This window comes from Sapajus apella, unplaced genomic scaffold, assembly GCF_009761245.1.
Source record: "Sapajus apella isolate SASKATOON/1434 unplaced genomic scaffold, GSC_monkey_1.0 scaffold8, whole genome shotgun sequence".
Taxonomy (NCBI): Eukaryota; Metazoa; Chordata; class Mammalia; order Primates; family Cebidae; genus Sapajus; species Sapajus apella.
Genome location: NW_022436948.1, coordinates 16,719,822 through 16,747,221, shown reverse-complemented (window position 1 = coordinate 16,747,221; position 27,400 = coordinate 16,719,822). Strand labels below are relative to the sequence as shown.

Sequence of the window (27,400 nt, the reverse complement as noted above, 5' to 3'; positions counted from 1 at the left end):
CACACACACACACACACACACACACACACACACACACACACACACACCCACCCAGGGAAGCCAAATGATTAGTCCAAAGTCCCTTCATTAGTTGGGGAAACTGTTAGGGATCCTAAATCCTACCAAGCCTTTTATCATCCTTTATAAAAGATAAAGTGAAGATTAAGACTTCAAACTTTGTCACTTCAAACTAGTTTCTATTTTATTGCATATTATCTACTTATTTAGCACTATTAAGAGATGTCACAATCGGCCAGGCGCGGTGGCTCAAGCCTGTAATCCCAGCACTTTGGGAGGCCGAGGGGGGTGGATCACGAGGTCAAGAGATCGAGACCATCCAGGTCAACATGGTAAAACCCCGTCTCTACTAAAAATACAAAAAATTAGCTGGGCATGATGGTGCGTGCCTGTAATCCCAGCTACTCAGGAGGCTGAGGCAGGAGAATTGCCTGAACCCAGGAGGCGGAGGTTGCGGTGAGCCAAGATCGCGCCATCGCACTCTAGCCTGGGTAACATGAGTGAAACTCCGTCTAAAAAAAAAAATTAAAAAAAAAAAAAACAAAAAACATATCACAATCATATTAATCAGAATGATAAATACAGAAAATAATTATGTGCCTATTTAAAAATTCATGATTGCATCTCTTTTTAGGAAAATAAATTTATCATTCAGATTAATTCACAACAATGTAAGTTAATTTTCTTCTTTACTGAATTACTCTACTCATTTATACTTTCCAGTGAACTTATGAGATTTTCAAAAAGTAAAATACTTAACTCCCTTCTCTATGAAACTCTAGCCTGGTTCTCTCCTTTTACTTCCATGATCGTTCTTCCCTTGCGGCTTCCTTCTCCCAGCCCATAAGTACAGGCCTTCTCCAAGCTTCTGCCCTTAGGTCTTTTCCTTCAACACCTCCATCTCACATATGGAGCCTCTATATTCCATACTGATAGCCACTAGATCTTATAAAATACCAGCTCCGAAATCTCTCCACTTTTCACATTGCCCTCCATGCATTGTTATCTAACTTCTGGAATCATCTCCACCTCTGCTTGCTTCTTTTTACAATTAATGTTGCACACTCGTGTCAGAATCAGCTGGTGGTGTCCTATTTCCTAACAAATCTTCCCAGAAAAGTCATTTTTAAGGTCATTCATTATCAGGCCTCTTTACCCTTCCAGCTTTATCTTCCGTTATACCCTGCCTACTCTGTACTCACTGGTTCATTTATTCTTTCATTCAACATACTACTCATGATATCTGCTATGGGCCAGGAAGCATTCCGTCCTATAGCATTCTGGCCGATTTCTCTCTCAGAAATAAGAGACAGAAATTCTTGCCCTCACAGAATTTACATTCCAGTAAAGAAAGATAGTGTCAATAAAAGTATACATTAAGCGGTAGCTACTCAATATTCCCCAAGTACATCCTCACACGCATGATTCAGTGACTTTGTACATAATGTTCTCTTAACTTATTTTGTCTTTCCTGTCCTGCAGAAATGCTACCTAACCTTAAAGGTCCAGTTTAAATGCCTCTTCCTCAAAAGAAAGTCTTCCTTTCCTGATCTACATTAATTGTGCCCTCATAACATGCTATCTTATATAGGCCTAACTGACATGAAAAAAAAAAGTTAACTATCCTTTTTTTTTTTTTTTTTTTCACTTATCATATACTATATTTTCTATAAAATGGTATCATCTGTATAGGATTAATCCCCTAAGAAAAAGAAAGTGCTCACTAAACACTGTATTAATACTATCCACAAAGTGGATGCTCAATAGATATTTGAACTGATACACTCTTTCCACAGCCATTACATGGCCAAAGAAAGTTTTACTAAACAGTAGCAAATGGAACATGTGATTTAATAATTAAAAGAGAGAAACAATCTTTTGAGTCAAATCTAGATTTCATTTATATCTTACAAATAACTAAAAAGATCTATCTGTAGAATTAATATAACTCTAATTTACAGCTTTTGTGCTGCTTCAGTCCTCTAAAGACATTATAAGTGAGAAGGGTTATAAGAATAAAACAAATTATTAAAAAAAAAAAAAAAAAAAAAAAAATTTTTGGGAAATATACCAACCAAAAAAAAAAATCTAGGAGGGTGGTTCTTCTTCTTCATCTCCATATGACTTTAGATTATCCTGATCATACTGTGGTAACTCAGGCATCAATCTGGAAATAAGGACATTATTTTTAAATATGTCATATTAAACTGTTTACTAAGTCATGTTCAAGAACAGAAAAGTCAATACTTATTTTATAATGAGTAAATGTTTAAATGAGTCTTCTCTAAAATAACTACTATAGCCAGGACTATTTAAATATAAATTGTGTATAGAGAATGATAACCTAAAAGATCAAGCAACTTGGGTGTCCCTACAAGTGAAACAGTCAGATCTCCTTCTTTTAAAAATTTTACTTTTTAATTAAAAGTAAAACCTAAGCATATATTCTATTTTTTTTTTTTAGACCACTGTAACATTGATTCAATTGGATGAATTCTTACTTGTATAGCATATGATAAACAGCAATTTGCACAGGCCTAGCTCTGAAGAGGAGTAATGGGGCCAATGTATTTAACAAAGTCTGGAGATACTCTGGTAAGTTTGTTTTTTGGTCCGCAACTAATCTTGCAGAAAGTTTGTGACTCAGTAGCTGCTCCTTTGAGATATATGTTAATGTTTCACACATGGGTTTCAGCATTGCATTCTGAAAGGATGTTTCAGACATATCTTTGTTTTCTCCTAATGACAAAAAGGAAAGACATGCATGTCCCAGAAAAAAGTTAGTATAGCATAACTGATTCACAATCAAATGTCATTTTAGAAAATGAAATAAAAACTAGACATAAACAACAAAGCAGTCTTAACTAGAAACATGAACTGAATATGTATTTCAGTTAATCTCAACTATTTTAATGACTTTTATCTGATCCTTTTCTAAAAAGAAAGCAAATGGTCAATAGTGAGGTTCTATTCACATAATCTATTCATGGTATCCAAATTATTATTATTTTAATTTGTAACAGACATTGGATACCTTGCCATTTTTTTCAACTCTTGTCTGTAAAGTAGAAGCATATATGATGCTTCTGAGAAGCCAAGCTTTCTCCTGTGGCTTTTTCTTTTACTACTTAGTATTATTTGATTTTTGCTTTTGAATTTTTCAGTAAGTCATTTCCAATCAATCAATCTCATTATTATTCCCCTTTTCACTTGCCTGTAACAGTCACCAAAATAGGTAAAAGCAAACTGTGGATGCCTTGGGAAAAAAATTCTTTCCATTCACTGATCAGATTTACAGGAAGGCTGCCAATGGTATCCAGAGTTGTGGAATCAAAAAAAGCACTGAGGTCACAGGCCAAATCACAGCTGACACAGGCAAACAGTTGCACAAGTGGAACAGAATACAATGCCTGATTCTCACTGGTTGTCTGAAAAGCAATCAAAATGAAATAGGTAAACAGACTTCTACCAGAACACTACAAATAAAGCCAATAAAGAAAAGCTCCTCTTTCATTTCTTTGAATTTTAAAATGAAAAGCAGTTGAAGTGTGTAGTCTCAGGAGAAATATAAATATTTTACATCAAAATAATTTTTTTCTTCAAAATTAAATACCATGAATTTGAATCATTAATAAACAATTTATTCTGAAATGCCCTTTTTAATTTCTAAACTATGGAAGAAAACACTAAGTCAGATACATTAAATACACATTTCTAATCTTCTCAGTAACCCTACAAGTTGTGAGTTATTATTTTAAAATAAGAAAATTGGCCACAATTAGTGGCTTATGCCTGTAATCCCAGCACTTTGGGAGGCTGAGGTGGGTGGATCACATGAGGCCAGGAGCTTGAGACCAGCCTGGCGAACATGGTGAAACCCCATCTCTACTAAAAAAATAAAAATTAGTCAGGCATGCTGGTGGGCACGTTTAATCCTACTACTTGGGAAGCTGAGGCACAAGAATTGCTTGAACCCAGGAGGTGGAGGTTGCAGTGAGCCAAATCACGCCACTGCACTTCAGCCTAAGTGACAGAGTAAGACTCTGTCTCAAATTAAAAAGAAATGAAAGAAAGAAAACTGAGGCTCAGTAGTTCAAGTTTAAAACTCTAAGTCACGTAGCTAATAGCAGGCAAAGCAGAGATTCAGACCAATTCAACCCTGACTGACTTGCTACCTTGGAGCCCACAAGTAGTATACCTCTGGCTGCTCTGGGTCATAAAATTACACTAATTACCTCTGAATTTGCTAATATTTAATGCATTACTCTCGAAACACTCACATAGTACATTTTAGAAATAATCTAACTATAACCAAAAAAGACCAAAACAATTGTCATTAAAAGATAAAACCTGAAAGGGCTGTGCTGCAAATATTACAATAAGCTAAAGGAGAAGGCATTTTAATAACAGGAGATTTGGTCACTGAATGATGCTAGTAGTCATTAAAAATCTATCATTTTACTAGTCTGTAAAATAGTAGCTGGTGAGGAGAACATCTATAAAGTGTTTTAAATTATGCAAAGGAGCTAATTACAATCATCACTTAAAGAATGAGATCAGTAAATAGTTCTGATGCAAAAGTATGTACAAAGACCCACAAGAGGTGATGACACATCAGGTTAATTTACCTCCAACCAAGCCAACATGGAGCACATAATGAAGTCCCACTCACTCTCTGCCAAAGGGGATGAGCAGTATTTCAGAAATAGGGAAAGAAACCGGATTATTTCTATATTTACACCCAGTACCTCTGGACTTGCTTCTGATAGATTACTGTGTTAAAGATAAAAACAAATGACAACAAAATAATAATTATAATGGCATTCAATTAGAAAATATTCTACTTTAAATCTTATATACTTATAAATAACCGACTCAAATGTCTACCATAATTGCTCTACCAAATTGTGACACAGATATATAATCTTTGTCTGACTTGTATACTGAAGGAAAAACATAAAGTATTACCTACCAACTGAAAAGAAAAATATCTTCGTGCTCTTTCTTCCAGGATATTATGATTTTTAATATTCCATGTAATAGCTCTCCATCATCTATACTTCTGGTCTGTAGACAAGAATTTAAAATGGCAAGATGTCCAAAACCTCCTAAAATAAAATTCAAAAATGAAAATTAAAAATTTTTAAAAACGATATCGCTACTAATAAAGTCCACTTTGAGAAGTAAAAAACTTTCTTGAGAAGTACTCAGGTTAAGAACTCTAAAAATGGCTCTTCTGTAAGAGTCAAAAAATGAGCTTATAAGCTCCAAAGGCCAGAGACCCTGTCTCCATACCTAGCACCTAGCACACAATAGAGAATTTGGGGGAGGGGAAATTAAGTGAATGATGCTGTAATTTAAACTGACTTATGCCATTTTTTGTTTTGGTTTCTTAAGTGCAGGACATATTCAGTAAACTCATTGTTCAATGAGCTGTAGAGTAGCTGGAAATATAAAATGGAAAACAGAACTTACTGTTTCATAATTTATACATTCATTCCTCAATAAGCAGCTAGTATATGTAGTAAACTCTGATGAGGACCCACTCTTTATAATCTCTACCATTCCTCAAACTCCATCCACTTGTGTATCTTAACACCCTCTACCCCAAACCTTCCATCTTAAATACCAGCCAAAATGAACAATCGGTACCCTTGCATGTTTTTGTGTACCTGGAATGCCCTTCCCCAACTGTGTCCATATAGAAAACTACTTATCCTTCAACATCCAGTAAAAATATTTCTCTTTGTGAAAACACCACTGACACCCTCAAAGCATAGTGGAAACTCCTTCCTTTCTGCCACTTCTATACATAGTACATCTTCTTGCTACATCAGTTATCACATGATACAACTTTATTTATGTTTGTCTTCTCTACAACAGTTAACTGTCATGTAGCTGGTGCTCATAAATGTTATTAATTAACAAATGACAGTGCAGTGTTTTAAATACAACAGAAGCTATTTCTGCCTTTATATGTTCAATCTTTGGTTGACTAAGGAGAAATGAGGCACAGCTTTAAAAAGCTATTGACAGATAAAAAATGGTTAGGCAGTATTTCTGGGTGTAAATCTTCCCCTAAGGCCAGAGCATTTTTGTACTGCAAAATGGTAACAGCCACTGTCTAACGACACTCATCCATATAATCTCAGAACAAATCAACTATAATTCAATTTACTTCTGTTAGATATGGTCTTATATATTAGAAACAGTTCTTACTCTCAAGCAATAATTAAGTTAATGAAATATTTATTATCGAACAACTAACCATTAGTACTGCAAAGATCTTTCTTAGTCCAGGCAAAAAGAGCAGGTATACATTGAGCACTAAATTCTTTCTTTTCTTCTTTTGACAAAAATGGACAAAGACTTTGAATGGTATGCAAATTGCCTTCAGTTAGTGGAAAAAAACTGTTTAAAGAAAAAAAAAACAATTAGATTTCTTCCAAATATACGGTTATTTCATGATATTCCTATTATTTAGACTATTCAAAAAAATGAATAATTCTATCATATAAAATAATTACATGGAAAAAAGAAACCTATGATAGATTTAACAAGTGCTGACTGGACGAAATTTTTTTTTGCCCTTTTCGCTTTTCTGCATATTTCTAATTTTTAAAATGAACATATATAACTTTTCCCCATATATGATTTTTTAAAATTACACTAGCCACATGACATTATGTTCTCTTTTTTAAAAAAAGAGTCAATTTATTCAACTTAAATAGTTGTGTGTCCGTTTTGTTGTTGTTGTTGAGACAGAGTTTCACTCTGTTGCCCAGGCTGGAGTGAAATGGCACAATCTCAGCTCACTGCAACCTCCACCTCCTAGATACAAGTGATTCTCCTGCCTCAGCCTCCCAAGTAGCTCAGATTACAGGCATGTACCACCACATCCAGCTAATTTTTTTTGTATTTAGTAGGGACGGGGTTTCACTATGTTAGCCAGACTGGTCACAAACTCCTGACCTCAGGTGATCCCACCTCAGCTTCCCAAAGTGCTGGGATTACAGGTATGAGTCACCTCGCCCGGCTTGTCTTGTCCTTTCTTTGAACTGATATTCGTATTTGTGCATATATATAGTCAGGTTTTAGTCACATAAAAGGGATGACACTAAACATATTGTTGTATCATTTACCACTTATATATATTTTCTGTCAAGAACGTACAGTCTGTTTTAAGGCTACGTAACAAAAATGAACAAAGTCTACCTAACACTCCATACTATGGATGTATCATTATTTAACTATTTCCCTGTCAGTGAACATTTAGGTTCCCCCCACCAATTTTTGCTCTAATACATAATGCTGAAATAAATATCCTAAAGAAGATATTATTCTGCATATATATAAATACTTTAGACTAAATTCCTAGAAGTGAAATTGTAAGCTCAAAGAATGTGAATGTATTATATGTTGATAATTTCAAATTGCTTTCTGAAAACATGTAATCAACTTATACTTTCACCAAAAATGTACAGATGTGACCCTTTAGCTACACACAGTGAATCTTTTTTATTCTTGGCCATACAGTGGATAAAACTACTGCTTTTAATTTGTACTTCTGTCATTATTAGTAAGGCAAATCCTTTCATATTTCACATTTCAGTATTGAGCTACCTTTGACCATTTTATGTATGAATTGACCCTTCAAGTCTTTGTTAAATTTTTCAATTTGGAGGGTTTTACTGATTTATAGAAACTATCCACATTTTACAGATCTTTATTGTTGATTTGCAAATGTCTTCTCCCATTTTGTCATTTGTCCCTGTAATCTTTATATTTCATATTTTTGTCACAAAGAAGTCATCTTTCAAAAATACTACATAAAAAAATCTGTCATAAAATACACATAAAATTTATGTATTAATCATTTTTAAGTGTAGAGTTCTGCAGTGTTAAGTACCTTCACACTGTTGCACAACTAATCTCCAGAGCTCTTCATTCTGCAAAACTGAAACTCTACCTACTAAACATGAATGCTCCATTCCTTTCTCACCCTCAGCCCCAGATAACCACCTTCTTTCTATTTTCTATCCCTATGAACCAAACTACTCTATTAAAGGAATCATAGAGTATCTGTCTTTTTGTAGCTGGCTTATTTTACTCAGCATAATGTCCTCAAGGTTCATACAGACTGTAGCATGTCAGAATTTCTTTCCTTTTTAAGGCTGAATAATATTTCATTATATGGATATACCACACTTTTATTTATCCATGCATCCACGGATGGGTGCTTAGGTTGCAAGAAGTTTTCATTTTTACAAAATCAAATATATATATATGTCTACATATAATGTAAAGGAGAAGGTCTCAGTACTTTTTTTCCAAACACATGTCCACTTTTCTATCATTATTATTTACTCACCAGACTGATTTGAAATGCCAAATCTTAAAAACCAAATTCACATATATGCGTGGATAGGTTTCTGGACTCTATCCACTTATTTGTCTACTCTTCAATTTCATACTGCTTAAGTACTATAATTCAATAATATAGTTTATATTTGGTATGCAGTCTTTCACTTTTTTCAAATTTTCTTATTTTTGAGCACTTTTGCCTTCAAATGTATACTATGTACAGAACAGTTTACATTTTTCAAAAACTGCTGAAATTTTGATTGAGATTGCACTGAAATTATAGACTGACACAACCATTTTTACAATTTATCTTCCCACCTTCTTTTGTGATCTTTATTCAAGTTTTATAAATGTAATTTTTTTGTTGGTATTTAGTTTTTGTTGTCATTATGAATAGAATCTCCTTTTTTTCCCATACTATTTTTTAAATTACTATGGGTGAATAAGAAAGCTATTGATTTTTGTGTGTCAAGTATACATCCATCTCTTAGTAATTAGTTCCAATAATTACATATTCCTTTTATAATCAGAAAAAAATTTTAATTATGCAAACTAAAAAAGCTAATGTCAAAAAGTTACATACTGTATGATTCCATTTATATAATACTGTTTTTTTGTGTTTCTTGTTGTTTTTTGAAACCCAGGCTGGAGTGCAGTGGTACAATCTCTGCTTACTGCCACCTCTGCTTCCTAGGCTCAAGCAATCTCCTGACCCCAGCCTCCTAAGTAGCTGGAACTACAGGTACACACCACCACACCAGGCTAATTTTTGTATTTTTTGTAGAGATATTATATATTCTTAATGACATAATTAAATATTCTTAAATGACATAATTACAAAGATAGAGAACAGATTAGTGGTTGCTAGGGATTAGGACAACGGGAAGGGAGGTAGCTGAAGCTACAGATGAATAACCCAAGTGATCCTGAAAATGAAACTGTTCTGTACTTGACTGTGGCGGTGGTCACAGATGTGAGCTACACAGAACACACACACACTCTGTCTCTCATACACACAAACATGTGCATGTAAACTAAGTCAATGGACTGTATCAATGCCTTTTCCTTGGTTGTAATATTATGCTAAAGTTATGCAAAACAGTACCGCTGGGTAGATGTATGACTTTTATTCTTTATATTACTTCTTACACATTCAGGTGAATCTACATTTACCTCAAAATAAATAGTTTTTTAAAACTTTCAAGTAAGATAAAAAAAAGGGCAAAATTTAATTTAGAATTCTACTATGCCTGAACACATATCTATCATTTCAGAATTCTTGGTAAATCAGTGAATTCAAAATGCCTCTTAGTAAATCTCAGCTAAGTATGAATTTGAATACTGAACTTCACCAGCATGCCCAAACCCGTAATCTACTTCTTTGTCTTAAGAACAGAACACGTTACATTTCTAGAACATTCTTCAATAGAATGATGTTATTTAAGAGAATTTCCCTTTCACTTCCATATAGCAAATAAAGTGATGGAAAAGGAGGAAACAGCAAAAGAAAAGATTTCTATCAGATTTCTGGGGAAAAGAAAACAAGTTTATGAAATGTTATTAGCTTAAAAAAAAAAAGTACAGTATAAAATTCTACAACAAAAGGTTATAGAGTTAAAACTACTTACTTAAAAAAAAAAGGTGTGAGCCAGGCATGATGGCTGACACCTGTAATTCCAGGCGTTTGGGAGGCTGAGACAGCAGGACCGCTTGAGCCCAAGAGTTCAAGACCAGCCTGGGCATCATGGCAATAACCCATTCCTACAAAATTTAAAAATTAGCCAGGTGTGGCAGTGCACACCTGTGGTCCCAGTTACTCAGGATGGTGAGGTAGGAGGATCACTTGACCACAGGAGGTCGAAGCTACAGTGAGCCATGTTTGTACCACTGCACTCCAGCCTGGGCAACAGAGTGAGAACCTGTCTCAAAAAAATAAAAAAGTATGTCCCTCACCTAAAACAATTTAATTTGCCTTAAAGTCTTTATCTTCCTCATTTTCTAAACCTGTTTTCATGATTTGTTAGAGATTATTCATTAATTAGGGATTGCCAAAATGACCAATTACAGTAAATTACAACGTAGAAGCATTTTAATTAAGAATACCCTTCTTTTCTCTTATAATGTGGTTTTACTTCATCAGATGAAATGCTTCGGGAAAGGATCAACTTAGCAATAATAAGAGACCACAATGTGCCATGTTCTCTGGACCTAAAAAAAGAAAAAAAAAATTATATTCCATTTTGAAACTGTACTTAATAAAATTTTTAAACACAGTCTAGCTGAATCCCTTTTACAGAATTAAATAAAGCACCTTGTGATGGCATCAATTCACCTAAGACTTTGCACCCAAGCAACTGCCAGTAATTATCCAAAGAATTGGGAGTTTAGGCTTTCAACACTCCTTCACAGCTGGTACTAAGCTCTCATCCCTAGGCAACTCCAAAGTCTCTTCAGTCCCAATAGGGGAGATGATCTTAGAGATTAGGCTTGAAGACCAGAGGCTGCAGCTGGGAAAAAGACATCTCCCAGAGGACACTAGGCTGGCTTAAGTTGAACAATCAAAGAGGTTTTTTGGTTCTGAGGAAAGTTGTGAGTATCAACTAACTAGAATGGGATTGGAAAGGAAGCCTGGGTCCTCTGATACAGCAATGCTCAAAGTACTATCAACAAGGGATAAACTCTTAAAGAGAAGGCAGTTCAACACAGCAATTTTACAAAGCTAAACATCTTACTCCTATAACCTCTACAGGGACTCTGTTTTCATAACTACCTTCCTCATCTAGGGGAGAGAGCTTTGTGGTCATAACATTAAGACACACCTATAACATGTAAGATAAAGGATGAATCTGAGAGTACTGGGAGGTTGGGTAACAGAAAAAACAACTTCTACAAGCTTCTACTACTTTTTTGTCATCTGACCCCTGAATGTATTTATGGATTTAATAAGACAGGCAGAGTACAAATATCTTCCCCTGAGAAGGTTAAATCAAGTATTTAGAATTCATAAACTGTTTATCATTAAGAATAGGAATTATTAGATCAATCCTCTGACTGAAACATTAGCATGAAGTAGGGTTACATCTTATAGAAGGCAAAGCCATAAAGAAATAGCATAGTCATGGCCAGGCGCGGTGGCTCACGCCTGTAATCCCAGCACTTTGGGAGGCCGAGGTGGATGGATCACAAGGTCAAGAGATCTCTCCCATCCTGGCCAATATGGTGAAACCCCGTCTCTACTAAAAATACAAAAATTAGCTGGGTGTGATGGTGCGTGCCTATAGTCGCAGCTACTCAGGAGGCTGAGGCAGGAGAATTGCTTGAACCCAGGAGGCAGAGGTTGCAGTGAGCCGAAATTGTGCCACTGCACTCCAGCCTGGCACCTGGCGACTGAGCAAGACTCTGTCTCAAAAAAAAAAAAAAAAAAAAAAGAAAGGAATAGCATAGTCATTTAAAAAACAGAAATTGGAAGAGATTCTTACCTGTTAAATAACAGCTGCAAAAGGCCAGAAGTATTACCAAGTACACGTAAATTATCATATGTGATATTCATTTTTTGAAGCATTTCACAAAATCCAGTTAGAAAAACAGGGTTATCTAGTTCTTCACACCACTGCAGTGAATAAAGCAGTTCTGCAACTAAAAGAAGAGACCAAATTATCAAAAGTACTTTGTGAACAAACCCTTCAATTATTTTCACTTCTCTGCCTTGTTTTCTAACACTGTTGTACCCACTCATCTCAAAACACCTATGAACTGATTTTCAAATCTGCTTTGAAATGTTCAAAGATAATGAAAACTGAGAACATTTGTCTGATACAAAATACCACCCTTTTCCCAAATTTTACTTAGTCCGTTTTCTAATTAGTTAAGAATGTGACAAGAACCTAAGTTACTAGAGATACTGAAAGAATCTTCCTACCAATTTGGCACAATTGATAAAAAGTTGTATACAGGAAAAATAACTAAGGGACCCAAGACCTGAGGTGAGAAGTTCATGCCAAATAGGAGAAATGGGAGACAGTATGATATAGTAAAAGGGCATGGGCCTCAGTTACAGATTGGGGTAGATTCAAATCTGCATCTCTCTCAAACTATATAAATAGTTATCAATTAGGATACTACAAACTACCTCACAGGACTGTTATATGAATTAAATGACCAAGTATCTATTATGAAGTCTGGCATATCTTAGGTTTCTAATACACAGTCACAACTCCCTTTTATAAAGGGTATCACAAGTATCCCATAAACATGTACAATTATCAGGTATCAATTTTTTTTTTAATCAACAGAAAATTCTGAATCCTTGATAAAACACCAAAGCCTCACCCATTTTCTTTAGGGTATGTGCCACAGGATCTGCTTATATTGATGTCATAACAGCCTGAGTAGCCTGAGTAGCTAACATCAACTTATGATCCACGGTTAACATGATTATAGCAAGATGCCAAATGCTTCCATCTAATTTGCAATTTAACATTCACCACTTCAAGGTTTTCAACATTAAAATAGGAAAAAGAAGGCTGAAGATTCTTGAATTAAAGATCTAAATTGCAGTGTAGTCAAAATTATTTCAAAATTGTATTTATTCATGCATCATGTTATATGTAAATGCTCATATATACTTACTTATTTTCTCAAGCTCATTATTTTCTAAGACTATTTTCTTTCTCAGTGCAATTAAGACCATTTTGCTCAATAATGCTGAAGTACACAAATGGCTGGGAAGTGTCTTTATGTCCTGCTCCTTAAAATCTGTTTTGAAACATTCATAATTCAAACTCAATCTTCCCTCTAAAAGAGGTCTATGTAACCACTGTGAAAAAAAAAAAACACATTATATACAAAGTTATTTATTACCTAAGCAATTCAGACTGAACAAAAAATAAAGCTGTGAGAAGATTTAAATTTATTAGCAAAACCATAGGACCCTAGAAGTTTGGTTTCTATTACAGGAAATTAACATGTGCATTTCTTCAAGACTCTTTAAGTACAGAACCAGATCTTAAGTCTTTGTACCATGGCCACTGCCACAGTCAAAATGTGTCTTGCAAAAAGCAAACATCCGGTATACGAGCATACAAAAACATAAAAGCAAAGCAAAATATTCATTTTATTTATTTTTTTCTCCCCCAAAATAAAATAAAAATATTCAAGCTTGCACGAAATCCAAACTTCAAAATGAAATATGCACTGTCCAATTTCAAAAATACCTGCATAGGAAGAGACTGCCTCATCTTTTCCCATTCACTGTTGTTTGGCATTACACTTCCAATGTACACACCCATAAGATAAGAATCTTCACTCTCTAGAAGCGTATTTAGCAAATCATCAACAGCAGACAAGAGGACTTGGAGACTAAAAATAATGCAAAGAATTTAACTGTTGCAGTTATGCCATGACTAGTTTGAATACCCGAGTACATGTTAAGTACCCTATAATAGCATACCTGAACAAAAAGAAATGATGAAAATAAAAAGAGGTAAGTAGGCCGGGCGCAGTGGCTCAAGCCTGTAATCCCAGCACTTTGGGAGGCCGAGGCGGGTGGATCACAAGGTCAAGAGATCGAGACCATCCTGGTCAACATGGTGAAACCCCGTCTCTACTAAAACTACAAAAAATTAGCTGGGCATGGTGGCGCGTGCCTGTAATCCCAGCTACTCAGGAGGCTGAGGCAGGAGAATTGCCTGAACCCAGGAGACGGAGGTTGCGGTGAGCCAAGATCGCGCCATTGCACTCCAGCCTGGGTAACAAGAGCGAAACTCCATCCCAAAAAAAAAAAAGAGGTAAGTGATGCTCCCCGACCAACAACACATCAACATAACACAGTCAAACTGGGGAGGTAATACAATATTTATCATTTGAAATCTAGTGTTGCTTCCTATCTATCTCAGAATGAAGGAGACCTGACCTATTTCACACCAGGTATTTTGGAAATATAGCTACCTTATGAAATTCAACATCATTTTACCTAACCCCAATATCCTCTAAATGCATTCTCTCCTTTATTCTATGGATTTAACTATGAGATGTAAAATATACTTGTAATTCAATACCTTAAAACAGTGCCTACCTGCTCCCCAAAAATAAACCAGAACTATCAGTACATGTGGTGACCATGACAGGCTACAATGCACACCAGCCTATGACAAAGGATAATATCACTATCACTTTACTGTCTATAAATTATGAGTCTTAGCAGGTATGGTATAGCAAATTATCCTTCAATTAATTGGCAGTTTAAATGGATGGTCATTGAAACAAAATGGTTTTGGAAAAACTTGTTTGGATCTTTTCTTAAGAGTCCTATAGATTTGTTACCTAGCAAGTCATTTTTCATTTTTCCTTTTTTAAAGAGACAGCATCTCACTATGTTGCTCAGCCTAGTCTTGAACTCCTGGAGGCCTCAACTGATCCTCCGACCTCCGCCTACTGAGTAGCTGGGATTATAGGCATGAGCCCTACAAGTCATTTTTCATAGGCACTCACATTGATGATGGAATCTTATTTAAGGACACTGATCAAGTATAAAAGAGACAATGAAACCAAGCTCAAATGAGGTCACCTGTTGATATCCAAAGATGAAGCCTGAACTTGGTTCTTCAGCCACAGAGCAGACAAATGTAGGAAGGTACTCTCTTTATATGTACTGTCAGTTTGATGAACCAATAAATTTACACCAGAGAGCCAAGTATTTTTCAGTTTAAAAATAAGAAAATCTGAAATCAAGATGTCAACAGGAATTTATCATCTCACTGAATTAACTCTAACCAGCATGAAATGTTTGAAACAATTCTGCAGAGCTGAGATTTTTTAAAACACCATTTAAAAAAGAAAAATTTTTAATTCAATTGCCATTCAAAATTCAACTGCCAAACAAAGCAACTGTGTCATAAACATGCAATAATACAAGCTAGCTTGTATCATAAAAATGTAAAATGATAAAGATTTTAAAAGTACATTTTTTCTGCTTGAACTTATTTACAAGACTTTTCCTTTTGGATATGTTAAAAAAAATGTTACACCTTTTTCAAATACAGAAGTTAGTATTAAAGAAAGGGTTGGTAGCCAATGATTGGCAGAAAAAAAGAGGGAGAGAGGAGGAAGAAGGAAAAAGAGAGAACATAGAGTTAGAGAATAGCTCTCTATAGGTAGTATTTTTTTATATTCCTTTCACAAATAAGTCTGAATTAGCATATAAGACAAGAATATAGTCCTTAAAAAGATAATATCATAAAGCAGGAATTTAGTCCTTAAAATGATCATCTCAATTCCATCTTGATATACACTAAAGATTGAATGCTGTTACTATAACAAAGGGATATTATCCCCCTGTTACAAATGAGGAAACTGAAGCACCAAGAAATTAAGCAGCATGCCAGAACTGCTGAGAAAGATTCTAACTAATCAATTATGGCTCATTCCAAATTTCTTTTAATATCAAGTTAGAACTTTAGAAAAAACATCTTTAACTTAGTTTCTAAAGCTGAAAGTGTATATGACTGTAGTCCTTTACTCAAAATGCTTTAAACTTTCAAACACATTATGATTCAATTAATAAAGCCTGGGCACTTACACTCACTATGAAGGTCAGAGCCGGAGATTCCCAACAAAACATTTGAGCAGTAGGCTATTACCTGGCATATGTGTTTTTTCTTTGCTCTGAGCACATAACTGAAAGAGAGTTAATAATAAATCTTCAGATGATGGCATTAGCAAGCATCCTTTTGCTGAGCTGAAATAGTTATAGGCCACATCACAGATAAAAGACACTGATGAGTCACTATTTTCAGCTTCTGATAATTTCTTTGTTTTGAATAAAGTTTCATGAAGTTTAACAATAATTCTTTCAACATATACGTCTCCAATCAAGTAATCTAGAGAAAAAAGGTTCAAACAGACAAAAAAATAAAAATATTAACGTGCACTTTTAAATATCTTACTTTGGGTTAATTATCTAATGGGTGTTTCCATGGATTTTAAAATGGTGTTTATGTATCAGACAAAATTTTAACAAATCAACACAGTCTCTCACATATAAAGGCCCTCAGGTAAAAAGGCAGTTTTAAATTAAGTAGAAAACAAAAACGGCCTACACAATTAGGGTGAGCAACTTTGCTACACTCAAACCCTTTATAAGTCATGAGTCAACTTTATATGAGTTAAAAAAAAAAACAACCTTTAGGATATAAAACTAAAAATATTAAATATCTTCCAAGTCATGGTATGAAGATTAATAAACATTTAGGTACTTATAAGATATGTAAATGGACCAGGTGCAGCAGCTCATGCCTATAATCACAGCACTCTGGGAGGCTGAGGCGGGCAGATCACCTGAGGTCAGGACCAGTCTGGCCAACACAGTGAAACCCCGACTCTGCTAAAAACACAAAAATTAGCCAGGCATGCTGGCATGCAACTGTAGTCCCAACTACTTGAAAAGCTGAGGCACAAGAATCACTTGAACCCAGATGCAACGAGCCAAGATCACACCACTGCACTCCAGCCTGGATAAGGAGCGAGACTTGGTCTCAAAAAATAGAAAAGATATTTGAATGAATAAGTCTTGTTATTTTCAACCAATAAATGTAAGCTGAGTCCCATGTAATTCCCCACAAAGTGAAATGAATTATTCCCTAATAGAAAAAAAAAAGCCATATTTTTCCTACCATTTTCAACATGTTGGGATAATACCAAACTTAGAAGAGTCCATCTTTCGGGGAAGTCAGATTCTGAAGATACTCGAGATTTCAAGTCGTTATTACAAAGACGATCTGCTAAGTCGACCAATTTCTCACCAAGGATATCGCCTTTTAGCCAAGGAGTTACTAAAGCATGTTTATCTGAACTAGAACAAGCCTAAAACCATAAAATTAAAGCAAAGGTTAACAGCAAGATCAAATACTCTATCTATCCAAAATATTACTTGTACCATATTACTATCCCTTCATTATCATGGCTCCAATTCTATTCCCCACTCCTCCTCCTCCTCCTGAAGTTCTAGGAAGACTGGTATCCTCCCTGTTTCCCACTAAACCTAAATGATGTTCAATTCCATGCTTTGCTCATGCTACCTTCCCAGCCATAAATATTCCCCCATTGTTTTTTGTTTTACTTAAAATCCCATCCATTCTTTGAAAATCAATACAAATCCCACCTACTTTATGGAGTCTCCCCATCCACTCCAGCCCACAATGATCACTGCTTTTCTCTGGATTTCTAAAGCACTTATTGGGTTGTATAATTATATAAATGTTTCATCTGTGTATATCTTGTCTTTCCAATGAGATTGTAAGTTCCTTGAGAGTAGAGAGTGTCTTAAACTTCTTTGATACCTGCTATCAACACTGTAGATATGTTCAATGAATTATGGATAAACTTTGAAAATAGATTTATAAATGTTCTATAAATAGTAAACTTTTGTTCATTAATTTTGCTAAAATTAAAGAACAATTAATGTATAATAATGGTAAATTAATTCAATTATGAACAATGGGATTTATTTCCCCAAATTCTCTGATATAGAGTTACTAAGGCCAGGTATCTGACAGCAACTTGTTTATTTTCATGAGGTGGGGAAGCAAGAAAAAAAAAACTGTAAATACACCCCCAAAGCATGCTGATCCATGTTCCCAGAGCTTCTTTTGCTTTAAGGGCTGAGAAGAAAGGAATTTGCAACTTGGTTCATTTCAAAGCAATCTGGAAGAAAAAAAAAATCCAAGTGCACATTGGGTAGTGCTTGGAAAACTTTATCCTTTTATTTAAAAATTGTAGGTAACCAGAGCTTATGTTTTAGTCCAAGCTTTAGTATTAAACTAGCCTATGACCTTGGACAAATCTTTTAATCAACATGGGCCTATCTCCTAATTTGAAAATTGGGAAGATTAACTTAAAAAATTTCTAAGGTCCTTTTCTGGTTCCAAAACTCAGAACCGTTTTTTAATTGATTGTTTTTTTAAAAGATTGTTTTAAGACCAGCCTGACTAAGCAACATGATGAAACCCTATATCTACTAAAAATACAAAAGTTAGCCAGGCATGATGGCAGGTGCCTGTAATCCCAGATATGCAGGAGGCTGAGGCGGGAGAATCACTTGAATCCAGGAGGCGGAGTTTGCAGTGAGCCGAGATTGTGCAATTGCACTTCATCCTGGACGACAGAGCGAGACTCCCTCTCAAAAAAAACAGATGATTTTAAGACTCTGCTCAAAAAGTATTAAGGTTCCGTAAAACAAGAAAAACTACTTTAGAGTTTAGATGGCAATGATGCCTGCTTTCCCAGTGTAGTTTGACAAGTAAAACCAATCTATTCTGCAGAATCCTGGTAAACAAACTTCTGAATAAAATACCTCTCCAAATAGCAAGGTTAGAAGTTTAACTTAATGTACAGGCATACCTCATTTTATTGGGCTTCCTTTTATTGTGCTTTGCAAATGTTGCAATTTTAAAAATCGATATTTGTGGCAGCCCTGCATTGAGCAAGTTTATTGGCACCATTTTACAACAATATATGCTCATTTTGTGTCTCTGTGTCACATTTTGGTAATTCTCACAATATTTCAAACTTTTTCATTTAGTATATCTGGTATGGTGATCTGCAATCAGTGATCTTTGATGTTACGATTGTAATGTCTGAGGGTGCCACAAACCATTGCCATATAAGAGGGCAAACTTAACAAATATTGTGTGTTCTGACTGCCCCACTGACCAACCATTCCCTAATATTTCTTCTCTGGCTTTGGGCTTCCTTATTCCTTTAGACACAACAATGCTAAAATTGGGCCAATTAATAACATTACAATGTCCTCTAAATGTTCAAGTGGAAGAAGAGTCACACATCTCTCACTTTAAATCAAAAGCTAGAAATGATGAAGCTTAGCAAAGAAGGCATGTTGTAAGCTAAGAGAGGTAGAACGCTAAGGCCTCTTGAGCCAAACAGCCAAGCTGTGAACACAAAGGAAAAGTTCGTGAAGGAAATTAAATGTGCTACTCCTGTGAGCCCAGGAGTAACAAAAAGTGGCACAGACTTACTGCTGATATGGACAAAGTTTTAGTGGTCTAGACAGAAGATCAAACCAGCCACAACATTCCCTTAAGCCAAAACTTAATTCAGAGCAAGATTCTAATTCTCTTCAATTCTATGAAGGCTGAGAGTTGAGGAAGCTACACAAGAAAAGTCTGATGCTAGCAAAGAGTGGTGTATGAGGTTTAAGATACTAACTCCACAATGCAAAAGTACAAGGTGAAGCAGCAAGTGCTGATGCAGAAGCTGCAGCATGTTATACAGAAGATCTAGCTAAGATCAATAATGAAGGTGGCTACACTAAACAGATTTTCACGGGAGATAAAACAGTCATATATTAAAAGATGCCATCTAAGACTCTCATAGCTAGCAAGGAGTCAATGTCTGGCTTCCAAGTTTCAAAGGACAAGCTGACTCTCGTAGGGGCTAATCACTTTAAGTTGAAGCCAATGCTCATTTCTCATTTTAAAAAATCCTAGGGTTCTTAAGCCTAGCTAAATCTATTTTGCCCGTGCTCTAAGTAGAACAACAAAGACTAAATTATGGCACGTTTATAGCATGGTTTATTGAATATCTTAAGCCCACTGTTGGAAAAATGAAGGAAAAAACATTCCTTTCGAAATAGTACTGCTCATTGACAATGCACCTGGGTAACCCAAGATCTCCGACGGAGATCTAGATGGACATGTATAAGGAAATTAATGTTGTTTTCATGCCTGCTAACACAACATCCATTCTGCAGTCCATGAATCAAAGAGTAATTTCTACTTTAAAGTCTTATTATTTAAGAAATATATTTCATTCAGCTATAGCAGCCATAGATAGTGATTCCTCTGACAGATCTGGGCAAAGTCCATTGAAAACCTTCTGGGAAGGCCAGGCTTGGTAGCTCACGTCTATAATCCCAGCACTTTGGGAGGACAAGGTGGGTGGTTCACGAGGTCAGGAGATCGAGACCACCCTGGCCAACACGGTGAAACCCCATCTCTACAAAAAAAAAAAAAAGAAAACCTCCTGGAAAAAACTCACCGCCATTAAGACATTCAAGAACCATGGGAAAAGGCTAAAATAGTAACATTAATAGGAGTTGGGAAGAAGTTGATTCCAATCCTCATGGGTGACGTTGAGAGGTTCAAGACTTTAGTGTAGGAAGTAACTGCAGATATGGAGGAAAGAGGCAAAGAACTAGAATGATGCAAGAAGCCTGAAAATGTGACTGAAATGCTGTAATCCCACAATAAAATGTGGATGGATGAGGAGTTACTTCTTAAAAAAGTGGTTTCTTGAGATGGAATCTACTCCTGGTGAAGTGCTGTGAACGCTGTTGACATGATCACAAAGGATTGAGAGAATATCACATAAACTTAGATGAAACAGCAGTGGCAGAGTTTGAAAGGATTGACTCCAATTCTGAAAGAGGTTCTTCTGTGGGTAAAATGCTATCAAACAGCATTGCATGCTACAGAGAAATCTATCATGAAAGGAAGAGTCAATCAATGCAGCAAACTGCACTGTTGTCTTATTTTAAGAATCTGCCACAGCCACTCCAGTCTTCAGTAACCACCCTGATCAGTCAGCAGCCATGATCGAGGCAAGATTCTCCATCAGCAAAATGATTACAACTCGCTGAAGGCTCAGATGATCATTAGCACTATTTAGCAATAAAATAATTTTAAAATATGTACATTGGTTTTTAGATGTAATGTTATTACACACTTAATATAGTGTAAACAGAACTTTTATATGCACTGGCAATCCAAAAAAATTATGTGACTTGCTTTACTGCCATGGTCTGGAACTGAAATTACGATATCTCTGAGGTATGCCTGTATGAACATATCTAATGAAAGAAGCTGCCTAGCTGTAAGGAGATGAGGAGGCTACAAACACTGCCTAGGAAGTTCCAATCACAGCTCAGGAAGAGGATATGCTTCCACACAGGTGTGAGTATTTGCACTTTATGACAGGTACATTCCTAAGCTGGAAATGGATATGTTAGTCCACTCTTATCAAATGATTTACAACCCCTGCTCTGATTCAAGACTTATAAAGGAGCTTTCTGATAATTCTGTAACTTGGCTACAGGGAAAGAAGGCACTGGATAAACTAATGTAAACAGTGTGCCTGTGTCATATTCCTCACTGAAAAATAAATATTCTGTATTTATTTTCTAAAAATAAAACTATGGGGAAAATGAGGGGTTACTATTTAATGGATACAGGGTTTAAGTTTGGCAAGATGAATTAAGTTATGGAAACTGCACTACAGTGTAAATATACTTGACACTACTGAACTGTACATTTAGATAGAAATGGTTAAGATGGTAAATTTCATGCTATTTGTTTGTTTACTACAATTTTCTTACTAAATAATAGAAAAAACTTGCAAATTCAAGAGTTAGCTATGAAAACAAAAAATAATTTGAAAATGCTTTAAAAAGGAGCAAGAATTTTAGGTAGCTAGTCATAACAATATTTCTATAGTTGAAAAAGTGTTAGTTACAACATTTACATCCTCATTAGGAAAGAACACAAGTCGTTTTGTGAAAACTTGTAAATTGCTTTCATTATTTTATTTCTTTTCATTATTCTTCCCAATAATATTCTTAGTCAGTGACAATCACGAACAGACTGGAAGATTTTTATTTACATACATTGTGTTCCCAAGGAGAGAAAACTTAATTTCCTGCTGTGTTCTAGCCAAAGCTAGAACCACCAATCCATTTCTACAGCAGAAAAAGTAACTAAGAGCAGAAAGGTGTAGCCTTAATTAAAAGATAATAAAATGTTTTAATCTGCCCTTTTTTAGCCTCTAGGAAAGAAAGAAATGATTTTCCAGAGCCTGTTCATTTTTCCCTAATATTACTAATCAGAAAAATACTACTACAGGAAAGGAAAAGAACAAATATCTTCCCATATTATAGGAAGAAAGTCACAAAAACAAGGAAGTTCTCTAACACAGAACCTGACTACCTGACCATATTTATTGTATAAGACTATGATTTTAATATTTGTATTCCCATAAATATATAAAAAAAGAAAAAAATCCCTAAGATACCTTTTCAATAATCTTAAGAAGAGAATTCCACTTCAGGTCCACCTGAAAAAAGAAAAAGAGTTAGAAACAATCTGCTAGAAAAACTTTTTGTTTGAGACAAGGTTTTGCTATGTTGCCCAGGCTAGTCTAGGACTCCTGGGCTCAAGCCATCCTCTCACCTCAACTTCCTGAGTAGTTAGGACGACTACATGCATGCACCAACATGTCCAGCTAAAACTTTTAAAAAGTAAATGAAGGCCGGGCGCAATGGCTCACGCTTATAATGCCAGCACTTTGGGAAGTCAAGGCGGGAGAATCATGAGGTCAGGAGATAGAGATCATCTGCCAACATGGTGAAACCCCATCTCTACTAAAATACAGAAAATCAGCAGGCACAGTATTCCACGTCTATAGTCACAGCTACTTGGGAGGCTAAAACAGGGGAATTGCTTGAACCCGGGAGGTGGAGGTTGCAATGAGCTGAGATCATGCCACTGCACTCTAGCCTGGGTGACAGAGTGAGACTCCATATTAAAAATAAAATAAAAGTAAATGAAGTACCCATGTAACCAATACAAAACTAAAACATTCTTTTTTTTTTTTAATTGCATTTTAGGTTTTGGGGTACATGTGAAGAACATGCAAGATTGTTGCATAGGTACACACATGGCAGTGTGATTTGCTGCCTTCCTCCCCTTCACCTATATCTGGCATTTCTCCCCATGCTATCCACCCCCAACTCCCCACCACCTGCTGTCCCTCCCCTCTTTCCCCCCAACAGACCCCAATGTGTAGTGCTCCCCTCCCTGTGTCCATGTGTTCTCATTGTTCAACACTCACCTATGAGTGAGAACATGCGGTGTTTGATTTTCTGCTCTTGTGTAAAACTAAAACATTCTTATTCAACTTTTTAAATGTATGGATTAAAAGAATTCACCTTTTAATTACCAAGTATCTATCACCCTGGTACTGCTGAACATCTACCCAGCAGCCTTAGATACTTCCCAAATCATGATCAAGAATATATTGCTTATCACCAAATTGGCACTCACAGTGAAGAAACAACCAGAAAACAATACGCAGGCTCATTCTACTCATCTATTATTGAAATAGCTTAAAAAGATATACAAGAGGAATACCTTGGTTAGATCATCCAAGACTTTTTTTCTTTCCATATCATTGTCACAGCACCCAAGAGCACTGTACAAAATGTCCACCAGGAAACCAGAATCCTTCCTTTGATCTTCATTTAGCCAACCTATCAGTTTCTGGTATAAAAACTGCACCGCGGGATTTTTTTGTGCAAGCTTGGCTATTTCAGGAGGTTTGGCTTGGCCAATACTCTGTTTTTCATCACCAAGTAGCATTTTAAATACTTGGCTTGAAGAAAAGGAGTCAAGCAGAGTAGAAAGAAACCTCAGATGTTGCTCTGACTTTTGTTCATTGACATAATTAAGGCTCATCTCTGCCAGTTTACAGACTAAGACTTCCAAAGGTTTTTTCCTTAGAGGAGATAAAAAGTCTGAAGAATTATGAGTGAGAGAAGGTTCAGTTGATAATTCCCAGCCTTCAATGTTCTCTCCTTCTGAAGATACACATTTTTCACTCTCTTTATTACTTTCAGGTGTCTCATCAGCAAATCTAACCTTACCATTTTTTTTCTTATTTGACTTCAATGAGCTCTTTGGCTTCTGAAGCACCTGTAATAGGTTAGATACACCCAAAACGGACTCAGCATTAGCTTCTGGCTCATTGATTTTCGAGATACAGATCTCTGACAGTCTTTCCCAGAAACGTATCAGTACATTCTCCAAGTTGTGAGCTGTTTTTTCATCTTTTTCCGTGTCTGCTTTGGCTTCCCAGGAACTTAAAGTTTCGGCTAAATGGTTAAATAGCTGCCCATGTTGCAACCCTGGGTCTTTGAGAACTGCATCAATAAAAGGGATCAACTGAAAGAAAAGGTATAGTATCATAAAATATACATTTGGTCTTCAACCTCCATCTCCTGGCACACAACTCTAAAATCCCTGGAATCTCCAAAGTGACACCATTTTGTAAACTAATAGGTTGATTGGTGGCTGGCAGCACCTATATAGCAGGATGGGGGCCTGTCTTCAGAAAGATCAAGGCAGGATTAAAGGGCTAGAACTTTCCATACCACCCCAACCTCCAGGGACACAGAGGCAGCCGAAGGTTAAGCTGATCACCAGTGACAATTACTTAATCATTTATGCCTAGTAATGAAGCCTCCATAAAAATGCAAAAAGACAGCATTCAGGGAGCTTCCAGATAACTGAACATGTGGAGGTTCCTGGAGGGTAGCACACCCAGGGAGGGCATGGAAGTTCTTCAACCCTTCCCATATCTCACCCTATGCATTTCTTCATCTGTATCCTTTGTAATATCATTTATAATAAACTGGTAAATTGTTTTTCTGAGTTCTGTGAGCCACTATAGCAAATTAAGCAAACCCCAGGAGGGGGCCATGGGATCCCTGATTGATAGCTGGTTGGTCAGAAGCCCAGGTAAAACAGCCTGGGGCTTAAGATTGGCATCAGAAGTGAGGACCAGTCTTGTGGGACTGAGTCCTAAATCAGTGAGATCTGCCACCATCTCCAGGTAGATAGTCAGAACTGAATTAAAGAACACATAGCTGGTGTCTGCTACAGAACTGACTGCTTGCTTGGTGGGGAAAAATCCCCACATAGTCACAGAAGTCTTCTGTGTTGATTACTATAATGTCAAAGTAAAGGAAAAACTGTTTTTTCCATTCACAGAAGGTAAAAAATGTAAAAGTTCAATTTTCTTTCAAGAGAAATAAAATTTAAACAAAGTATTTGTAAAGCACTATAAAATTTCATATTTAACAACTGAAAAACATAAATTTTCCCCTAGAACTATGAAAAAAGCTACCTTGAAGATCCCTTTCGTATCATACAAGAGCTTAATGATTTCACCTGAATTATTTCTTTTTCATGATATAACTGGCTGGGATTCTTGGTCATTAACAATCTAGTTTTCTTTGCATCTTCTGGACTCGAGTGTTTTGTTTTTCTGCCTTAATTATAGGCAAATCTAAGATTTGAGACTACAAGCCGATATGAAAGATACCTAGGACCCACAAGAGTGCAGAATCCTATTTCCTAAATTATAAAAATAAGGGAAGTTAACTGAGACATCCTAGGATGTGGGCTTCTATAATCTCACTAAGTTCCTATAGTAAAGAACCATATTCCACAACCTACTCTTATCTCTGGTTCTAAAAGCCAAACCAAACTTTCACAAAGCATAATTTGAGTATTTTAGAATAGACAGATGATTATTTCATGATTTAAACTTGCTATAAAAGATCACAAATAGCATCTTCAAAATTCTGTTTTGCATTACATCTTTCTCAAACAGGGTTTTTACAGGCCGGGTGCAGTGGCTCACGCCTGTAATCCCAGCACTCTGGGAGGTCGAAGCAGGTGGATCACCTGAGGTCAGGAGTTCACAACTAGCCTGATCGACATGGTGAAACCCTGTCTCTACTAAAAATACAAAAATTAGCTGGGCATGGTGGTGGGCACCTGTAATCCCAGCTACTTGGGAGCCTGAGGCAGAAGAATCATTTGAACCCAGGAGGCAGAGGTTGCAGTGAGCCAAGATTGCACCATTGCACTCCAGCCTGGGCAACAAGGAGTGAAACTATGTCTCAAAAAACAAACAAACAAACAAAAAAACAGGGTTTATGCATCCAGACACTGGATCATACCATTTCTTAGGTATCATACCATGCTACCAACTGACAGCAGAAATACACATTATTCAATTGGCAAATTATAAAAATAAAATTTTTACAAGGAAGGCTTATTACTGAAAATGGCAACAAGTCACAATGAGCTTGATCCTATATAATAAGTATGCAAAGACACTGACGACTTTTACATTATAGATACCTGATCATTGACGAGCATCTGTTCAATCTCTTCCTCACCTAAGTTTTGCTGCATTATAAAACGTAAGCATTCAAAAAAAGCAGATATTACTGCCGAGGACTCTGAAGAGCTGGTTTTAGTTTTCTCTGTTGATAGCCTAAGAAATAATTAATAACTGGATTACTCTTTCATGAAGAAGAAAATAAGAACTCAGAATTATCAAAATAAAGACCTTAAATAGGTATCAATCAGAAGAAAAAATTTTAAAGCAGTTTCTTAAACTACAAGTTAAATACCAACAAAAATACATATAGCCCAATGAGAATATGAACTTTAAAAACTTTGAAAAAATATTTCAAAAAACATATCAGCAAAAAGTAAAAGCATATTTCCTTTAGCTTCTTCTTTTTTAGAGATAGGGTCTGCTATCTTGACCAAGCTGGTCTTGAATTCCTGACCTCAAACAATCCTCCCACCTCAGCCTTGGCCTGTGCTAGGATTACAGCTGTAAGCCACCATGCCCAGCTGAGATATTAATTTTCTATTCATGGACCAATCCACCTGCAGTTTCAAGATAACATTAACCAAATAAAGATAATGGTATAGTAAAAAAAAAATCTGTAATCATTAATAAAACACTGTATATTCTAAGTTCATCAAATGTACTGAAATAGTTTTTTAAAGAGTGAATTTAAACACCTATAGTAGTTAAATTTGTGGACATTTAAAAAATTTCACTGGCTAAGTTACTGCATTTAGGCATTTGTATTGATCAACATGAAAAATAAAACGGTTACGTGTCTCTGTGGCACAACTGGTTAGCACATTCTGCTGTTAATAAATGGCTAATTTGAAAAATAGCCTAGGTGACCTATTTCCAACTAGCAGCTTTACCTTATTTATCTAACTTTCTGCTGTGTTCTACCACTGAAGCCTTGAATACACTCAAGAAAAAAATACCAATTGTAATTCTCTTTTGAAAAAAATACCAAATGTAATTCATTAAGTAAAAATACTTAATGAATAGTAAAAAATGCTGGAGA

The 27,400-nt window shown here is 35.8% G+C and overlaps 1 protein-coding gene across 1 annotated transcript in view; it reads right to left on the bottom strand.

Moving 5' to 3' along the window:
• LTN1 (listerin E3 ubiquitin protein ligase 1) overlaps positions 1-27,400 on the bottom strand; it is a 51,314-nt gene that overhangs the window by 477 nt on the left and 23,437 nt on the right. Inside the window, exons 9-24 of the mRNA XM_032277088.1 lie at positions 26,379-26,514; positions 23,580-24,389; positions 22,462-22,503; positions 17,052-17,241; positions 16,020-16,259; positions 14,948-15,101; positions 13,596-13,740; positions 13,012-13,198; positions 11,862-12,018; positions 10,486-10,590; positions 6,287-6,429; positions 4,991-5,126; positions 4,647-4,791; positions 3,233-3,446; positions 2,520-2,757; positions 2,112-2,185 (exon numbers count right to left, since the gene is read on the bottom strand). Of these exons, the coding sequence (XP_032132979.1) occupies positions 2,112-2,185; positions 2,520-2,757; positions 3,233-3,446; positions 4,647-4,791; positions 4,991-5,126; positions 6,287-6,429; positions 10,486-10,590; positions 11,862-12,018; positions 13,012-13,198; positions 13,596-13,740; positions 14,948-15,101; positions 16,020-16,259; positions 17,052-17,241; positions 22,462-22,503; positions 23,580-24,389; positions 26,379-26,514 (3,116 nt within the window). The remainder of the gene's footprint in view (positions 1-2,111; positions 2,186-2,519; positions 2,758-3,232; positions 3,447-4,646; positions 4,792-4,990; positions 5,127-6,286; positions 6,430-10,485; positions 10,591-11,861; positions 12,019-13,011; positions 13,199-13,595; positions 13,741-14,947; positions 15,102-16,019; positions 16,260-17,051; positions 17,242-22,461; positions 22,504-23,579; positions 24,390-26,378; positions 26,515-27,400) is intronic.